General features: G+C 35.8%; 1 protein-coding gene across 1 annotated transcript in view; it reads left to right on the forward strand.

Annotated features, from left to right (window-relative positions):
* Positions 1 to 12,832, forward strand: part of LOC128996885 (protein patched-like) — a 35,537-nt gene extending 22,705 nt beyond the window's left edge. The window contains exons 8-20 of the mRNA XM_054422412.1: positions 933 to 1,054; positions 1,518 to 1,665; positions 1,937 to 2,092; positions 2,629 to 2,883; positions 3,613 to 3,993; positions 4,853 to 5,089; positions 6,943 to 7,156; positions 7,442 to 8,178; positions 8,717 to 8,859; positions 9,553 to 9,913; positions 11,042 to 11,177; positions 11,673 to 11,773; positions 12,450 to 12,832. Of these exons, the coding sequence (XP_054278387.1) occupies positions 933 to 1,054; positions 1,518 to 1,665; positions 1,937 to 2,092; positions 2,629 to 2,883; positions 3,613 to 3,993; positions 4,853 to 5,089; positions 6,943 to 7,156; positions 7,442 to 8,178; positions 8,717 to 8,859; positions 9,553 to 9,913; positions 11,042 to 11,177; positions 11,673 to 11,758 (2,976 nt within the window). The 3' untranslated portion in view covers positions 11,759 to 11,773; positions 12,450 to 12,832. The remainder of the gene's footprint in view (positions 1 to 932; positions 1,055 to 1,517; positions 1,666 to 1,936; positions 2,093 to 2,628; positions 2,884 to 3,612; positions 3,994 to 4,852; positions 5,090 to 6,942; positions 7,157 to 7,441; positions 8,179 to 8,716; positions 8,860 to 9,552; positions 9,914 to 11,041; positions 11,178 to 11,672; positions 11,774 to 12,449) is intronic.
* The last annotated feature ends 2,480 nt before the right edge of the window (positions 12,833 to 15,312 follow it).

The following is a 15,312-nucleotide window of genomic DNA, read 5'->3' on the forward strand; positions in this document are numbered from 1 at the left end:
ACCTTGATACCTTTGAGGTCAAAATGATTTTTGTTGCATTTTATAAAGAAATTTCAAATACTGCAGTTGTATGTGGTTTTTATTCTTTTTACTTTAAAAGCATTATTTCATCCACAACCACAATTTTATTTAAATAATAAACTTTTACATATTTTTTCTTCATGTATCTATCACAAAGGCACAATTTGAATGTTCAAAGGTAAAATATGTTTACCATCTCGGCTACTTTGAATGCACAGTAAATGAAGGGGCTTACAATCAGGTGGTTCAAATACTTTTGTTTACTTTTTCCCAAGGAATGCCCTGGGTGGGCTACACCCACACACCCCATTGTCACTTCTAGGAATGTTCACCTATCTTCTAATGGGTCATATTTCACCCACCCTCTTGCTATTATGCCAAGCTTTTTCTAAGGCTTTGAGCAGTTTTTATTGCTGGCCCATAATTCAAAGGAATCAAAATAAAAAGCCACAACTGAGGAAGGTTGTATAACCTGGCAGGTGGTCTGGGGTCATGGCTTTGGATGTCCAGTTGTCCCCTTCCTAACCTCTAAATCCCCCTCCAGAGTCTAATTGAGCTGTTTCAGGATTTTATGGTCTTGGTCCTTTGGAGTGGGTTGAATCTGAAGTGAAAATAGACTGTGTCACCCTTCGATTTCCATTGAGGTTTATTCAGTTGTTTGGAAACAAAAATAAAAAATTATAATAGTAATTGCTTTTCTATAGTTAGTACCTAATAGATTACATTTCAAGTACCAAATTGAGTTTAATTTGCCGTTGGGCTGTTAAATCAAGAATACTTTGAAACAAGAGAAACCATAAGAAATTATCTGTTGGGCCTTTCTCTTTCAAAATGTCTTTAAACACTTCTGCTGGTGTTGGAAAAGGGCTTTACGTCTTAAAAAAGTAAGTTGATTTTTTATTTTGTTTTAGATCCCGGACATCGGGGCTGAGCTGACAGGGGGGTGTTATGGGTTCGCTGCCAAGTACATGCATTGGCCGGAGGACCTTATTGTTGGGGGAGCCAAGAGAAACAAGACTGGACATATACAAAAGTAATTATAATAATCTCCCCCAATATAGTTAAGAACTGCACACATCTATCAGTGTTGCTGTATTACGATTTACACCTATTGGATTTTAAAACAAGCCAGCAAGTTGTTTACTTCTAAAGTACTGGAAGATAATTTTATGTATAGGATATAGAGTGAAATACTAATGTCAAAATGCTTACCATCAGCACTACTATTCTCTACCCAAAATACTGAGGAGATATTACCAAATTTTTAAATACCTATTTTACTTTTCAAATCATGACTCTATAGTTTTATTGTATGGCATTTTAAACCCTCTTTTTAATTTTTATTTTCAAAGAAAACTTTATCATGCTAGTTTTTAAATTTAAAAAGACTCAATAAACAATGCCAAAATAAATTTTGAACCTAGGCCTATGTTCAGAATTATTACAAATTTTCTACCTTTCATTATGATTACCTAATTTTTTCTTCCTATTTCCAGGGCACATGCTTTGCAAACAGTCATTCAATTGATGGGGGAAAAAGAGCTTTATGAATTCTGGTCAGATACTTACAAAGTCCACCATGTGGCGTGGAGTCAAGAAAAGGCTGCTTTGGTGCTGGAAACATGGCAAAGGAGGTTTTCTGAGGTAAGAAACAATACATCTTAAGTTAAAAGTAGAGAGAGTTTGAAAAGTTTTTTTTTTTGTTCGGTGTGTTAACAAACCCTCCTATGAACTGTGTCCACATTAGCTATCAATTTAAAGGTTATAATTATGTACTGGTCCTGTATGACAATCTTTCTTAACCAACGATTCCAACTTGATAGTGTGTTCTGACTTGTGTTAAAATATTATTTCACATTTATTCACAAACAAAATGTGATTTTACCACTCTAAAACTTCTGTTTTCGATTTTCAGGAGGTTAAAAGGCAGATGAGTGGATCAGGAGATGCGAATCCTTCTCTGCTCGCTAACTACAACTTCTTTGCTTTCTCGACGGCAACGCTGAACGACATCCTTTGCAAGTTTTCAGAACCAAATTACATCAAAGTTGCCATCACTTATGCATGCATGGTGAGTTGGGAATGGATCTCTAACTATTTTATATGACTTTGTGTGTGTGTTTAAGTCATTTTTAAGTGTTTATAGTTAGGCTAGGTACCAATTATGTAGAACTGGTTATGAAAAGTAAGGTTATGTTTTGTACGGTTATGTAAGGTTAAGTAAAAATAAGTATTCCCTAAAGTTAAGTGTCACGGAATCACAAATGTAATAGGTTATGGATTGCATATTTTATCCATTAATTTATGAATTCATAATTTCAAATGGGAAACTCTCCACTAACCAAAATTCCCAAATTATGTAGTATTCCCAATATTGGTTATGTAGTTTCCAAAGTAAGGTTATGTTTTTGTATAAAGTAAGGTTATGATTGATGTAAAAGTAAAGTTTTATATTTTAAAAATTAAACTAAGTATTCACATATGGTAGTTAGGTTTCAGGTAACCACACAAGGCCAAGCATTTCATACTTTATCCATTAACTTATCAACTCATAATTGTGAGTGGGAAATTGAAACTCTCCACTTACCAAAATTCTTCATGTTACAGATATTGTATGCAGCCGTGTCGCTGGTAAAGTGGCACGACCCCATCAAGTCCCAGTGTACCGTCGGCATCGCTGGCATCATTCTAGTCTCCATCAGTGTCGCGGCAGGCCTCGGGCTCTGCGCGGTGTTGGGAATTGCGTTCAACGCAACCATAACGCAAATTGTTCCTTTCCTCGCTCTCGGCCTGGGGGTCGACAATATGTTCCTACTCACACATATGTACGCGGAGCAATCTAGTTCCGAGGCTCAGTTCGATGTAAGTTTTGAATTATGATTTTCATCTATGCTATAAGAAAACGTAGTTGTTGTCACTACCTAGAATAGCTTTACATTAGGGACCTGTTCATTGAAAGTGCAAAGGAAATGTGTCTGAAATAAGTGTATTTCAAATTAATCGTAAATAGGTGAAAGGAACAAAACTATTTATTAAAAAAAATCAGAATCCTCTGAAATTACAGTATGAATTTATTATACAATTTTTCATTGGTTGCGAGAAATTACAATAATTAATAATTGAAAACTTATTGAAATGAGTTATGTTAGGCATCAGTTGATTGAATCAGGAGCTCCTCTGTAGTAGTCGCTATTTGTATTGACAGTTGTGCCAATTACATAGAAATACGAGCCAACAGGTGTTAGGCTTTGGGCTTCTGCCACGTTATTCTCTCTCTCTTAATTACTGAGCAGGTACAAGATGTGTATTCATTTTGTATCATGCTGTACATTATAATATAATGTGGTATTTGAAAATAATTTTTGTGTTGAGAAAAAGTGTCACTTTAAAAATGTTAGAGTAATGGTAAATTTTTAACAAGATAAGATTGCATGAATTACAAAAGTGCATAATATTTGTATACACCTTCCATATAGTCACCATCTAAAGATGATAAATAATTAGTTGCTAGACGTGAACAAATCTCTTAGGATGTTATTTTTTTGGAATCCCATTACTTGAGTGGTGCTAAGTAACGTTTACATGTTTCAGGAGCAAATAGGTGTTCTGCTCAAGAAGTCTGGTGTGGGGATGTTACTGTCCTCTCTCAGCAAAGTCCTCACCTTCATCGCCGCTGCGCTCATCCCCATCCCCGCTCTAAGAGTGTTCTCTCTCCAGATCGCCATCTTGTGCCTGTTCAACCTGGGAACCATGTTGTTTGTTTTTCCCGCCATCTTGAGTCTCGACATCAAGAGGCGCAGGGCTGGTCGTCCGGACCTTCTCTGCTGTTACCTCCCATCACCAACCTCGCCACTCAAACGATCGACTCCAGAGAAGCGACAGACGATTACAAGAGCTTTGCCACCGGACAGACAACAAACTGTTACGTCAGTCGTGACTGCACCAGCTACTCCATCACCTCAGCTTTCTAGAGTGAGTGCTAGTGTTTTTTTTATTTTCTTAAGTCGAGTAATATTTTTCAAGTTTTTGTAGCCATTTAAGATTTGTCTTTTAAAACCAGCATGAAACTTTAAACCAAAAGTCAGTTGTATTTCCAAAAACAAGTATAAGTATTCTTATACATACAGTAATAAGTATTCTTAAAAGTAAGGTTATGAATTTTGAATTCAAATCAACAATCTTTGTCTTGAGTTTTTTTTTTTAATTGTAAGATACAATACTGCAAAGGGACAGGGTGATTTTTTAAAAATTGTCTGAAACCAATTATTCCGATGTATTTTGTAACTGATTTTTATTGTTATAGTTAAATAGTTTGAGCCAAATAAAAAGGTTCCTATACCCATTTCACAACATTTAGGCAATTTGAGGGGAAGCAATTCCATTTCTTCCACATGCCTCTATCTTTAAAACAACAGCCCAACAGCTAAGGTATTGCAAAATACATTGATAAAAACTAAAAAGATCTGATAACACCCGACACACTTGCAGATCTTACCGGGGCACACAATATATACACTTGCTTAAAGTTTTAACTTATTACTTTACTTTTATGCAGCATTTTTACCAGCTTCTGATTAATAGTAGCAAAATGCAAACAGTAAATAGTAAACATAAAAGAGCAAATATAAATAAACAAATAATTAGTCAAACCGTCAATCGGCTGCTATATACATTATGCAAGAAAGGTGAGAGGTGGTGGTGGAACCTTGAAAAACTTTCCCTGTAACCGCCAAAATTTTGTTAACAGACTATAAGGTTTGTTCCTCTCGATTGGTTTCAAATAAAGCACTCAAGACTTTTTTTAATTCAAAGGTTTATTGTTACATTACAGAATGACCGTTGGAGTGGCTCAACTAACGAACTGATAAACGAGCCTGGCTCGCTGCTCGAGTCGCTGTTGGATGAGTCGTGTGTCTGGCGAGGTGTCGGCTCGTGGTACGCACCTTACCTTTGCAAGGGAGCTGTCAAATTCACGGCCGTCGTCTGTATGATTGGCGTCTTGGTGTTCAGCATATGGGGAATCACCAAGTTGACAGACGGACTTGACCTAACGGATATCGTGCCTCGGGTAAGTTTTTTTAAATTTTTTCATTAAATATATATAATTCAAGCATTTATAACAGTTGCTCGCATCTAGATTAAACTCTAAATTCTCTAAGACAGTGAGTGGCCTTGATGTGTATTTTAAGCTGAATTCAGATAAATTTTGGATGAGTGTAGAATGAAGTGAGATGATCTGTGTAACCTCGGTACTGACAGATCAGCTATATCTATGGTGTATTTGAAGCCTGTGAATAGCAATTTAATTGTTTAATCAGTAGAGTTACTACTCACCAACCAGAGGTGAATACTTAAAATTTATTCACTTGAGCAAATTTTCCCTTATGAAAAAGTTTATATATGGCCATATAAAATTTTTTTATCTGGTTATATTTGGTTTTGGACCAAATATAACCAGATATGATCATATATGGAATCCCCCATATATGGAAATTTTTTAATAAAAAATATATAAATAAATAAAAAAATTACAATTAAACATATTTTCACATTAAATCTTATAAACTATGCATTAAAACCATAATAAAAATTTTTAATTTGAAAATTTCAAAACAAAATTTTCAAGTAGCCGACTGGGATTCGAACCCGGGACTCCAGCGTGGAAGTCTACCCCTTTGACCACTACACCACAACCGCTTCATATCAGATGTCTTTACAAAACCCATTACGAATAAGAGAAGCTGTATTTGGTCTCGTAAAACAAGATTTTCTTAGACATTTTATGTCATTTGAAGAATTTTATTATTAATATAGCCTAACTACGTGACATAGATATTTGCAGCTGTTTGATAGCAAAGGTACAATAAATTAATTATTAATATAATATTCTCTTTATTTAGGCCTACTACACTTACAATTTTAAAATTATACGTCAGTTTTAAGATTTTGTTGCGTTATAGTAAAATTGTACAATAGATGTATGTACAGGATTTTGTCATCTGGGTTCAAATCTGGATACTTTATTACTTTACTACTAATTACTTTAAATGAGAAATGCCTATATTATCTGCCCCCCACTGTACCACATTTCAACTCAATCAGTTCAGTAGTTTGTGCTTCCGAGAGCAACAAGAAAATACACAAACTCACAAACTTTAAGATTTATAGTATTATATATATTATAAGAAGTGTTTGGGAGTCCAGTTACAAAATCCAAATGTGGCAACTATTCCTTATAATAATTCCAGTTATTGTCAAAAACTCATTTATACATGAGCATAAATGGAAAATTATTATTCCGTATATGAGTAATTTAATTCCATACCTGGGAGTCATATATGGCCATATAAAGACCATGATTCCATATATGGAGGATATTTATGGCCATATAAGGGCAATAATTTCATATATAGAAAACATGTATGGCCATATATGGACAATCATTTCATATATAGAAAACATGTATGGCCATATATGGCCAATAATTCCATATATAGACTACATATATGACCATATATGGACACCACCATATATGGATACAACCACATCTGGCCATATCTGCTTCCATATATGTCCATAAAAAACCATATATGGCTTTATGAAACCATATATGGAATTTTGATATGGCCATATATGGCCAGAAATTACTTTTTTATAGGGGTTGAGAAAAGTTTAAATAATATTACTGGTATTTATCATAACCTACTGTACATACAGTATTACTTATTTTTATCATAACGAAACAGGATGAGATTAGCAAGTCATCAACAAAGTAATACTTGCAGATACCTATGGACATCTATTTTTCTTCTCTTTTACTTTTCTTCTCTTTTAGCTATGTATATTAGCAACGGAATTCATCACACCACAATATGTTTTGTATTCCAAGGACAATAGATTAAATTCACTTATCTGTTTCAGGGTACGACAGAACACTCGTTTCTTGCGGCGCAAGGTCGATACTTTGGTTTCTACAACATGTATGCAGTCACCGGACGAGACTTTGAGTACCCGACCAATCAGAGGCTTCTCTACGAGTATCACGAGTCCTTCATGAGAGTCCACAGTGTCATTAAAAATGACAATGGCGGTCTTCCCGAGTTTTGGCTCGGCCTGTTCCGGGATTGGCTTATTGGTAAGTTGAAACGCTTGTATGGAAAATAGAAATTAGAGGGTTTAAAGAAACCTTGAAACAGAAATGTTTGGATTTGGATATGATTACAATTGGCCTACATATAAAAAATCTAGAGCTGTTAAATAAATGTATGTAATTGTATTAGGAAATTTTCCAGATTCTTTACTCTTTCCTCCTTAGTTATATGTTATTTAAACTAATTATTTCTGAAAATGTACTATGTTAAAAAAATTAGTGAAAGGTTTTCTTTTTACAGCCAATTCTGATAAATCCTTACCATTTCAGACTTACAGAAGGCATTTGACCGTGATTGGAGCAATGGCTGCATAACGCAAGAGTTCTGGTTCAAGAATGCTAGTGACGAGGGGATTCTCGCGTACAAGTTGCTAGTTCAGACGGGACACGTCGACAACCCGGTAGACAAATCTCTCATCACACAAGTGCGGCTGGTGAATGGCGACGGTATCATCAATCCCAAGGCATTCTACAACTACCTGTCTGCGTGGGCTTCCAACGATGCTCTGGCCTACGGAGCGTCTCAAGCCAACCTCCGCCCCGAGCCTAAAGAGTGGTTCCATGTTCCGAGTGAACACGAACTGAAAATACCCAAATCGGCTCCCCTAGTTTACGCGCAACTTCCCTTCTACCTTCACGGCTTGGGCGACACGACCAAGATAACCAAGCTTATCAAACAAGTGCGTGATTTGTGTCAGAGGTTTGAAGCACGAGGACTTCCCAACTTTCCCTCCGGGATTCCGTTCCTGTTCTGGGAGCAATACCTCACGCTACGTCAAACTCTTGGTATTGCTCTACTGACTGCGCTGGCCGCTGTGTTTGTGTTAGTGTCTGTGATGCTTGTGAACATTCGTGCTGCTGTGGTGGTAACCGTGACTCTTGCCATGATGATAGTGCAACTGCTCGGCCTCATGGGAGCTGTGGGTATCAAACTGAGCGCTGTACCAGCTGTGTTGCTCATTGTCTCCGTCGGAATTGGAGCACATTACACCGTTCACATGTGTTTGGTAAGTTAATATGATAATGTACTGTAACATTAATTTATTAAATCTAGTCAATTTAATCACATACTGTTTGAATGTTTACATTGAAGTTTTTGCGTGGTGTTGCAGTGTTTTGAAGATGTATGAGAATTTAGCAACTGTTTGGATGCGTACATATTTTATCTACCAACTTTGTTTCTATCAAACAAACATTGCAGTAAAATCTTATAAATTATTTAGCCTATTAGCCAACTTTTTACGATTATTTAGGGATCTTTGTTGGAAATAATCCACTTGAAAATAAGTAACACAAATAACTTTTTTGTGTAGTGTACGACTTTTTGTGTTTCTTAGAGCTGTAATGGCTTTTTCCTATTCAGGTCAGGCTGCTACTCTAACACAAGTCCGTAAAACCTACGTCCTTGTGCTCGACGTTATATTCTTTACCTCAACCATTCTAGCATCTTAAACAGAGAAATATATTTTAACTTTGTATAAATATAATGAACCACTCTTAACCAGCATATTATTGTGTATACTTAAACATCTGATGTTGTTGCAGAGTTTCCTAACAAGTATCGGCAGGCGGAATCGCAGAATGAGGTTGGCAGTCGACCACATGTTTACGCCCATAGTTCAGGGAGGGTTGGCAACAATGGTGGCAATTGCGATGCTCTCTCTCTCAGAGTTTGAGTTTGTAGTGAGGTAAGTTCAACAATCAACCAGTATCGGAATAATAGCACCGCTTTTTCAGTTGCATTCTTTGATTCTTGACCCAGATCTATTTATTATTGGCTACCAATTAGTGATGCTTTCTAACAAAAGGTTGACTCTAGATAGTAACAGTAAGACTGGTTTTTGAACCATAAAAACACCATTGGCAGAGAAAAATACATAGTTTTACATAGTAAACTTTTAAATTGATTTATTTGAGCTGATTTGTCAATACAACAGCTAATGTTTTTTAGAACAGCCTGATTTAGTTGGTGGCAAGATGCGATGCAAGTTCACTGAATGAGTTTGTGGGGCAGTGATGTGTATAGTGGCTGCGGCTGCCGCTGTTGGGTCGGGTCGGGTTACGAGGTGTGTGGTCCGTGCGTTACACAGATCATTAGACCAGCCACAAAAACAGGAAACCACAGTTGTTAGGCAGCGGTCACTAAGGCTTCTGCATCGCGGTGCATTTTCTTTATAGTTGATTAACATATGTGATTTTAAAGATAAACTCTTCACCAAAATAAAAATAAAATCTTTAATATTTTGAAAGGATTGAAAGAGGTTGAATTGAATTGAATTTTTAATTTTTAGGGGATAAGATTGTGTTGTCGGAGTTAAGTAAGTATGAATAAATTAAAATTAGGTCTTGAAATTAATACAATCAATTCTTTTCTGTTTCAGGTATTTCTTCTACATCCTAGTAGCTTTAATTGGTGTTGGTCTGACCAACGGTTTGTTCTTCTTCCCCGTGCTGTTGTCGCTGTTTGGACCCGCAGCCGAGGTCGTGCCGCTGCACCACCCCGACCGCATCTCCACGCCGTCGCCCGAGCCTGTGCGACGCAGCGTAACGGCGCCCAAGTGTCGTGTGGCTCCCCCTCCTTCGCGCAGTCGTCACGCGCCGCCCCAGCGAGAGCCTAGTCTCACAACCATCACTGAGGAGCCGAGCTGGCACTCGCAAACTCATGAGGCGACTGAGCCGACACAAACCATCGTGGTAGAGCCAGAGTTTGTTGTGGAGACGACGACGTGCACCCATCCACATGTAAGTTTACATTCTATTTTTGTGAAAAGAGTTTAATTTGGAGATAAAATTTGTTGCAGGTCCCAAGTAAAGTGATTTCTTATTATTCGATTGTGCTAGATGTTTAACTGAGACTTGCAACCATTTTAGTCCAAAAAATTAAATCTATTATTTGAGATATATCATGTTCTACTCACCATCTAATTGCAACCTAGAATACTTAGGTTGAATTTCATGGATAGGAATCATTAAAAACCAAATTATAGGATACACTGATACTCCAACTAATTGCTCATTAAAACAATTTAAAAGCAAAATTGTACAATAACATTTAACTAACTTTAAATCTTTGAGGTACAGTTATGAAAAATTAATCAATTTCTCCTTTAAATCTTACCAAACTACATCACTGCAGCTGTAATTAGATCACCGCTAAACAAACTTTTATCTGTTAACACCAAACCATGTTAAATTTAAACTCTGAATGTTTAGCCTAAGTGAAAGTGTTGATTTACTGAAATAAACTAAAGTGGTGTAAATGAAATCTTGCTGATATGCAGGGCAAAAAAAACTTTATTTCTCATTTGTATTATCATTTTTGAATCCATTAAAATTTTTTTACTATTAAATATTTTATTTTTTTAACTAAAACAAGGTACGTTTTGTTGATTTATTTTAATTGCTTCTTAACTGAAAACCCCTTCTCATTAGGCCTATAAAAACAGTATTATTTTGCAATCAGGTTAAACTATGATTCAGGTTAAACATAAGTCCTCTTAAGTTAAAAAATGTTACTAATGACTTTATTATTTTGAGCCAGCTTTGGGAAACAAAGCAAATGTTCAAAGTATACGGAATGATTTTAGTTTTTTTCTCCACGAAGGGAGATCAATCAATTCATTCGTGTTTATTTCCAAACTTCCACATCTCAAACCATGACAAAGCCTTGGGTTCATCCTTGATGTTGAATCGGGAAAAGCCATATTGGAATCGCCACTGTATCATTGTGTAAAGTTAAATTTTCGTTGGTCCAATACTTTTTGATCGAAGGACCTCATTTCTATATCATAGTAAAAATGTATTGTATGATCTATATTTAGGCTACCAGCTGTCACCATTTCGAGTTTTACATTATACGTGTTTGCTCAGGTATCGGGCAGTGGTAGTGACAGCAGTAGTGGGGGAAGTCACAGGGATTCATCGCAGCCCCAATCACAACCCCATGTGACCACGAAGGTCACAGCAACCGCCAAGGTCAAAGTTGAGGTCTGCACGCCCATTCATGGTAAGACAAGCATTTTACAAGTTGTTTTTGTCCCCTCAATCACATTTATTTAATAGCCTGATATTGATGTTTGAAAATAGTGACCTTTGAATATTGATACACATCACGTTCCCACATTGAAGCTTTGGTAGAACATTACGATAAAAACGGACGTAGTTTAATTGAGCTGATGTTATTCACTAATTTCTGTGGACCCAAACTCTTCCAGTCTAATAAAAATAATTACTTTTAAGCTGTGAATATTTTAGAAAGAGATAAGAGTTCAGCTAATATACCCGAGAAAACTTCAGTTCAGGGTCTAACATACACAATAAAAGGTCACATAGCAAAGCACTGATATTTTGTTCTAGTATAGGACATCTTCAGAGGTTGAAGTAAAAACTTAAGAACTAAAATATGCTAAAACAAATTTTTTCCTATATGAAATGCAGCTTTTTTATCCAAAAAAGACCTATATCTTGTACTTAGTAATATAATAAATGTTTTTGTTTTCAGGCGGGATGGACAAAACAAGGCATATTCGCCGCCATAGTCGAGACTCAAGTTCGGACAGCTCCACGAGTTCTAGCAGACACTCGTAGCAATTGCTTTAACAGGTAATTTGTGTAAAACTTGTATGCCAGTTGTAAATAGAAAAAAAGTTACAAGTTGAGAGGTTTATTGATCTTTACGTTTGAAAAACCTTGTTCTCTATGCATTTGCAGAGGATTCCACTTTTAATAAAGAGGATTTAAGAAGGGGGTCATGCAAGTTGATGGTTTTAATTCAAGGGCATTCTTAATATAAGATTTTTTTGGACCTCAGTCATAAAATAGTTGAAAACCGTTTGTAAAAAGTTTTTTTTTTGTCTTAAAACAAGTACAGAATTGTACATTAGCATGTTTTACTGTGAATTACGTATATATATTGCAGTTTCCATCAATAATCAAAGAACAATGATAAACTCATCCAACCTTGATTGGATGAGACGCTATAGTAGGAAGCTTGAAGATGAAATGGTTGAAACTAATTTTCTTTAGCATTTCAAAGGATCATTGACCCTTATTTTATTGCTGTACTTTTTATACAAAGGATGACAAAAAATTGGCCATGCATAGGGTCATTCACTATAGTACACTCGCCCTATTATATGCATAGTATTGTGGCTACACAAACTTTTTCTTTTTCCATTCACTGTCAAAACCAATGTCAGCTCAATGCCAATGTTTCTCAACAGGCGCCTATCTCTGTTTACTGTTTACCGCCACTAACGATGTTTTGTTTCTGTTCCAGTGACGTTCGATGACAACCGAATGCCGCTGCCTTTCACGTACCTGTTACCCCACATTACCGTGTGGCTTGTATATTTTATACGCTTTTAACGTTTCTGTATATTTTTTGCACATTTTATTTATCTACCATCGCAACCTATCCCGTTTTGTTTATTTTGTAAACAAAGTATTTTATATTTTCCTGTACAGATAGTATTATTCGTCTAGCTTAAGTATTTAATGAACATTGTGTAAAATGTAATTATTGTATCGCAATATTATATAGGTTGTATAGTTAATGGAAATAATAACTATTTTATAAATATATTAATTTAATAAAATACCTCTTTATAGTGATAGTGTGGCAGTTTCTGTTGTCTACACAGTAGTCATTTTAATTATTAAATTAATAAACGAATAAGTAATTATTACGTATTCTTATTGAACCTTTAGTTTGATCCTGCTATTCGTCCTTTATCCAAACACAGTGGTTAATGGTAGCCTCTTTGGAAGCGAGCTGGTCTATGAGTAGATTGTGAGAAGTCCAAAGTTCAAAATACTATTATATTTAGAGAGAGCAACATGAGTTTACACTATAGGGGGGGGGACCTAGTTATTTCATCCAACTAATTTAACCTCATAAATATTTTTTAAAGATTCTTCATTTATTAAATCCGCTGTTTATTTGAGGGATTTTATTTTGAGATCTTTAACATATACATCTTTTAACTATGAAAGCAAATAAATTGATTGCAAATGGTTAAAAAACTAGAAAATTAAGAAGTGTGGAAAAACTTAATCATTCCTTTCAAAAGGTATAGTTTCTATAAAAGTAAAAACAACCAGAAAATATAGATTGGTAAAATATTTTGTAGAGATTCCTAATCAAGTAAACTTTAATGATTATCTACTGCAGTTGTCATTTGAAAGATGTTTATTATTTTGTTAAAGAGGATGACTTTGAAAAGTTATTAAACTGAAATGTCCAAACTTATAGCTTTTAGTTGTTTTTAATCCCTCCTCGATAATATAAACAACATCACGGATGACTTGAATAGCCATCACTCTTTACTGAAAATTACACTAGACATTCTGAACTAAAAATAACATTTATGTTGGATTTAAGTAAAAAAAATGCTCAGTGCTTTACCGACATCAAGCTTTTGTCCATTATAATTTTTCAAACTGTACAGGATGTTTCCAAAGACTATTCGTCCAGGTCGGATGGCTCTTATGGGTCCAATATTTTATGTCGGAAAGATTTTTGGTTTGCTACCTCTTTGTTACAACTTTGGTCCTGGGACAAAATGTAAACATTTTTGTAGTAATTCTCGAGGTAAGTTTTAACAAAAATAAGTATAGAAAACATAGAAAAAGAAAACACAATCTTGGTAATTTGGTTTTGAAAAAAGGTCATGGCTAAGAGACAACTCATCTGAGAAACCAAGCTTCACAAGGCATCCCAAACTCATATATTTGAGTTTAAATACGCCTGATTGTATCTCTATCTTAATCTTGATGAATTGGAAATTTATGGTGAGTCGGTGGCTCAGTCGGTAGCGTCGCGGACTTCCTAGCCCGCGGATCGGGCCCAAGGCAGCGATGTCGTGGGTTCGGATCCTGGTCACTGCCACTAAATTTTATCAGTACAGTTCACCTTTGTACTGTACCGGCTCACCCCTTGCTTTGCTGTAAACGATCCACGCACGGGCGCTTAGTCTATGTGGACGGGCATTGCAAGGTTAAAAGAGGCCGCCAACCTCTTAAAAAAAAAAAAAAAAAAAAAATTAGCAACTAACACGACTTAAATAAAAAAAAGTTTTTTACACAGAAGGAAGTGCATTAGTAGTACTGTATTTAGAAAAGGTAGGGGAAATACACAAGGTAAAAAATAGTGCCATTGAATTTGTAAATACCACCGAAACCAAAATCTTAAAGTAAATGGCACATGAAAACTTGTCTGGGTAGCTGAGTGGTTATAATGCTCACCTTCAAATCTGAAGGTCGCTGGTTCGAATCCAACTGAACCAGACTCGGACACTATTGGGCAATCAATTAATGATGCTCTCCAAACAACAGGTTGATGTTAAACAGTACTAAGGCCAGGGTTTAGACTTTTCCCTAACGAAAAACTTTAGCAAATGCCACTGGTGTAGAAAGACAAAATAAAAATTTAAATAAATAACAAACACATTTCCATTTTTTTCCCCAACTCAATAATTACCTATAATAGTGTGATATAAGAATTACATTTTAAATTATAGTTTCTTGTAATTTTTTTACATTCAAGGTATATTTTTTCAGAAAGACCGTTCTCAGTATCTCATTTAGGACTGTTTCTATCCTTCTTACAACTTGTTCATCTTCTCTGGACTACACATCATGTCTTCATGTTTTGCATCAACACCGCCATAGAGTACAAAGTCACCTGTATGAGAGGTAACCAGTGCGTCATCTACGGGATATTCATGATCCACGTTACAGTCGGCCTGTTGAACGTACTCTCTGCAATAATCAACTGCAGAAACAGCACCAAGTGTTTAAACTCTGCTTACTATTTGTTGAATCACAAAAACCCATCATACTCTCGCTTACCCTTAGCAACATTCTCCATTTTCGGCTTTTTACTTCTAGTGGTAATTCGCTTGCTGTTAAATTCATCCTCTCACAGCGAATTCCCTTTGTTCTACTATGGCTATTACTTATCGTATTTCGCCCCTATAGTAATACTAAATCTGGTAGCGACTTTGGCCTTAGTTGCTGAAAACGCTTATAAGCAAGTCAATCACGATCTTGGACAATTATTTAACGAAGATTGTAAATCCAAGAATTTCCTTCTTTACATACGCAACTTGGCAATCGCTCACAACAACATAACTGACTTT

Source organism: Macrosteles quadrilineatus, unplaced genomic scaffold (assembly GCF_028750875.1).
Source record: "Macrosteles quadrilineatus isolate MER2022 unplaced genomic scaffold, UCM_ALF_1.0 Scaffold_6__1_contigs__length_79288215, whole genome shotgun sequence".
Taxonomy (NCBI): domain Eukaryota; kingdom Metazoa; phylum Arthropoda; class Insecta; order Hemiptera; family Cicadellidae; genus Macrosteles; species Macrosteles quadrilineatus.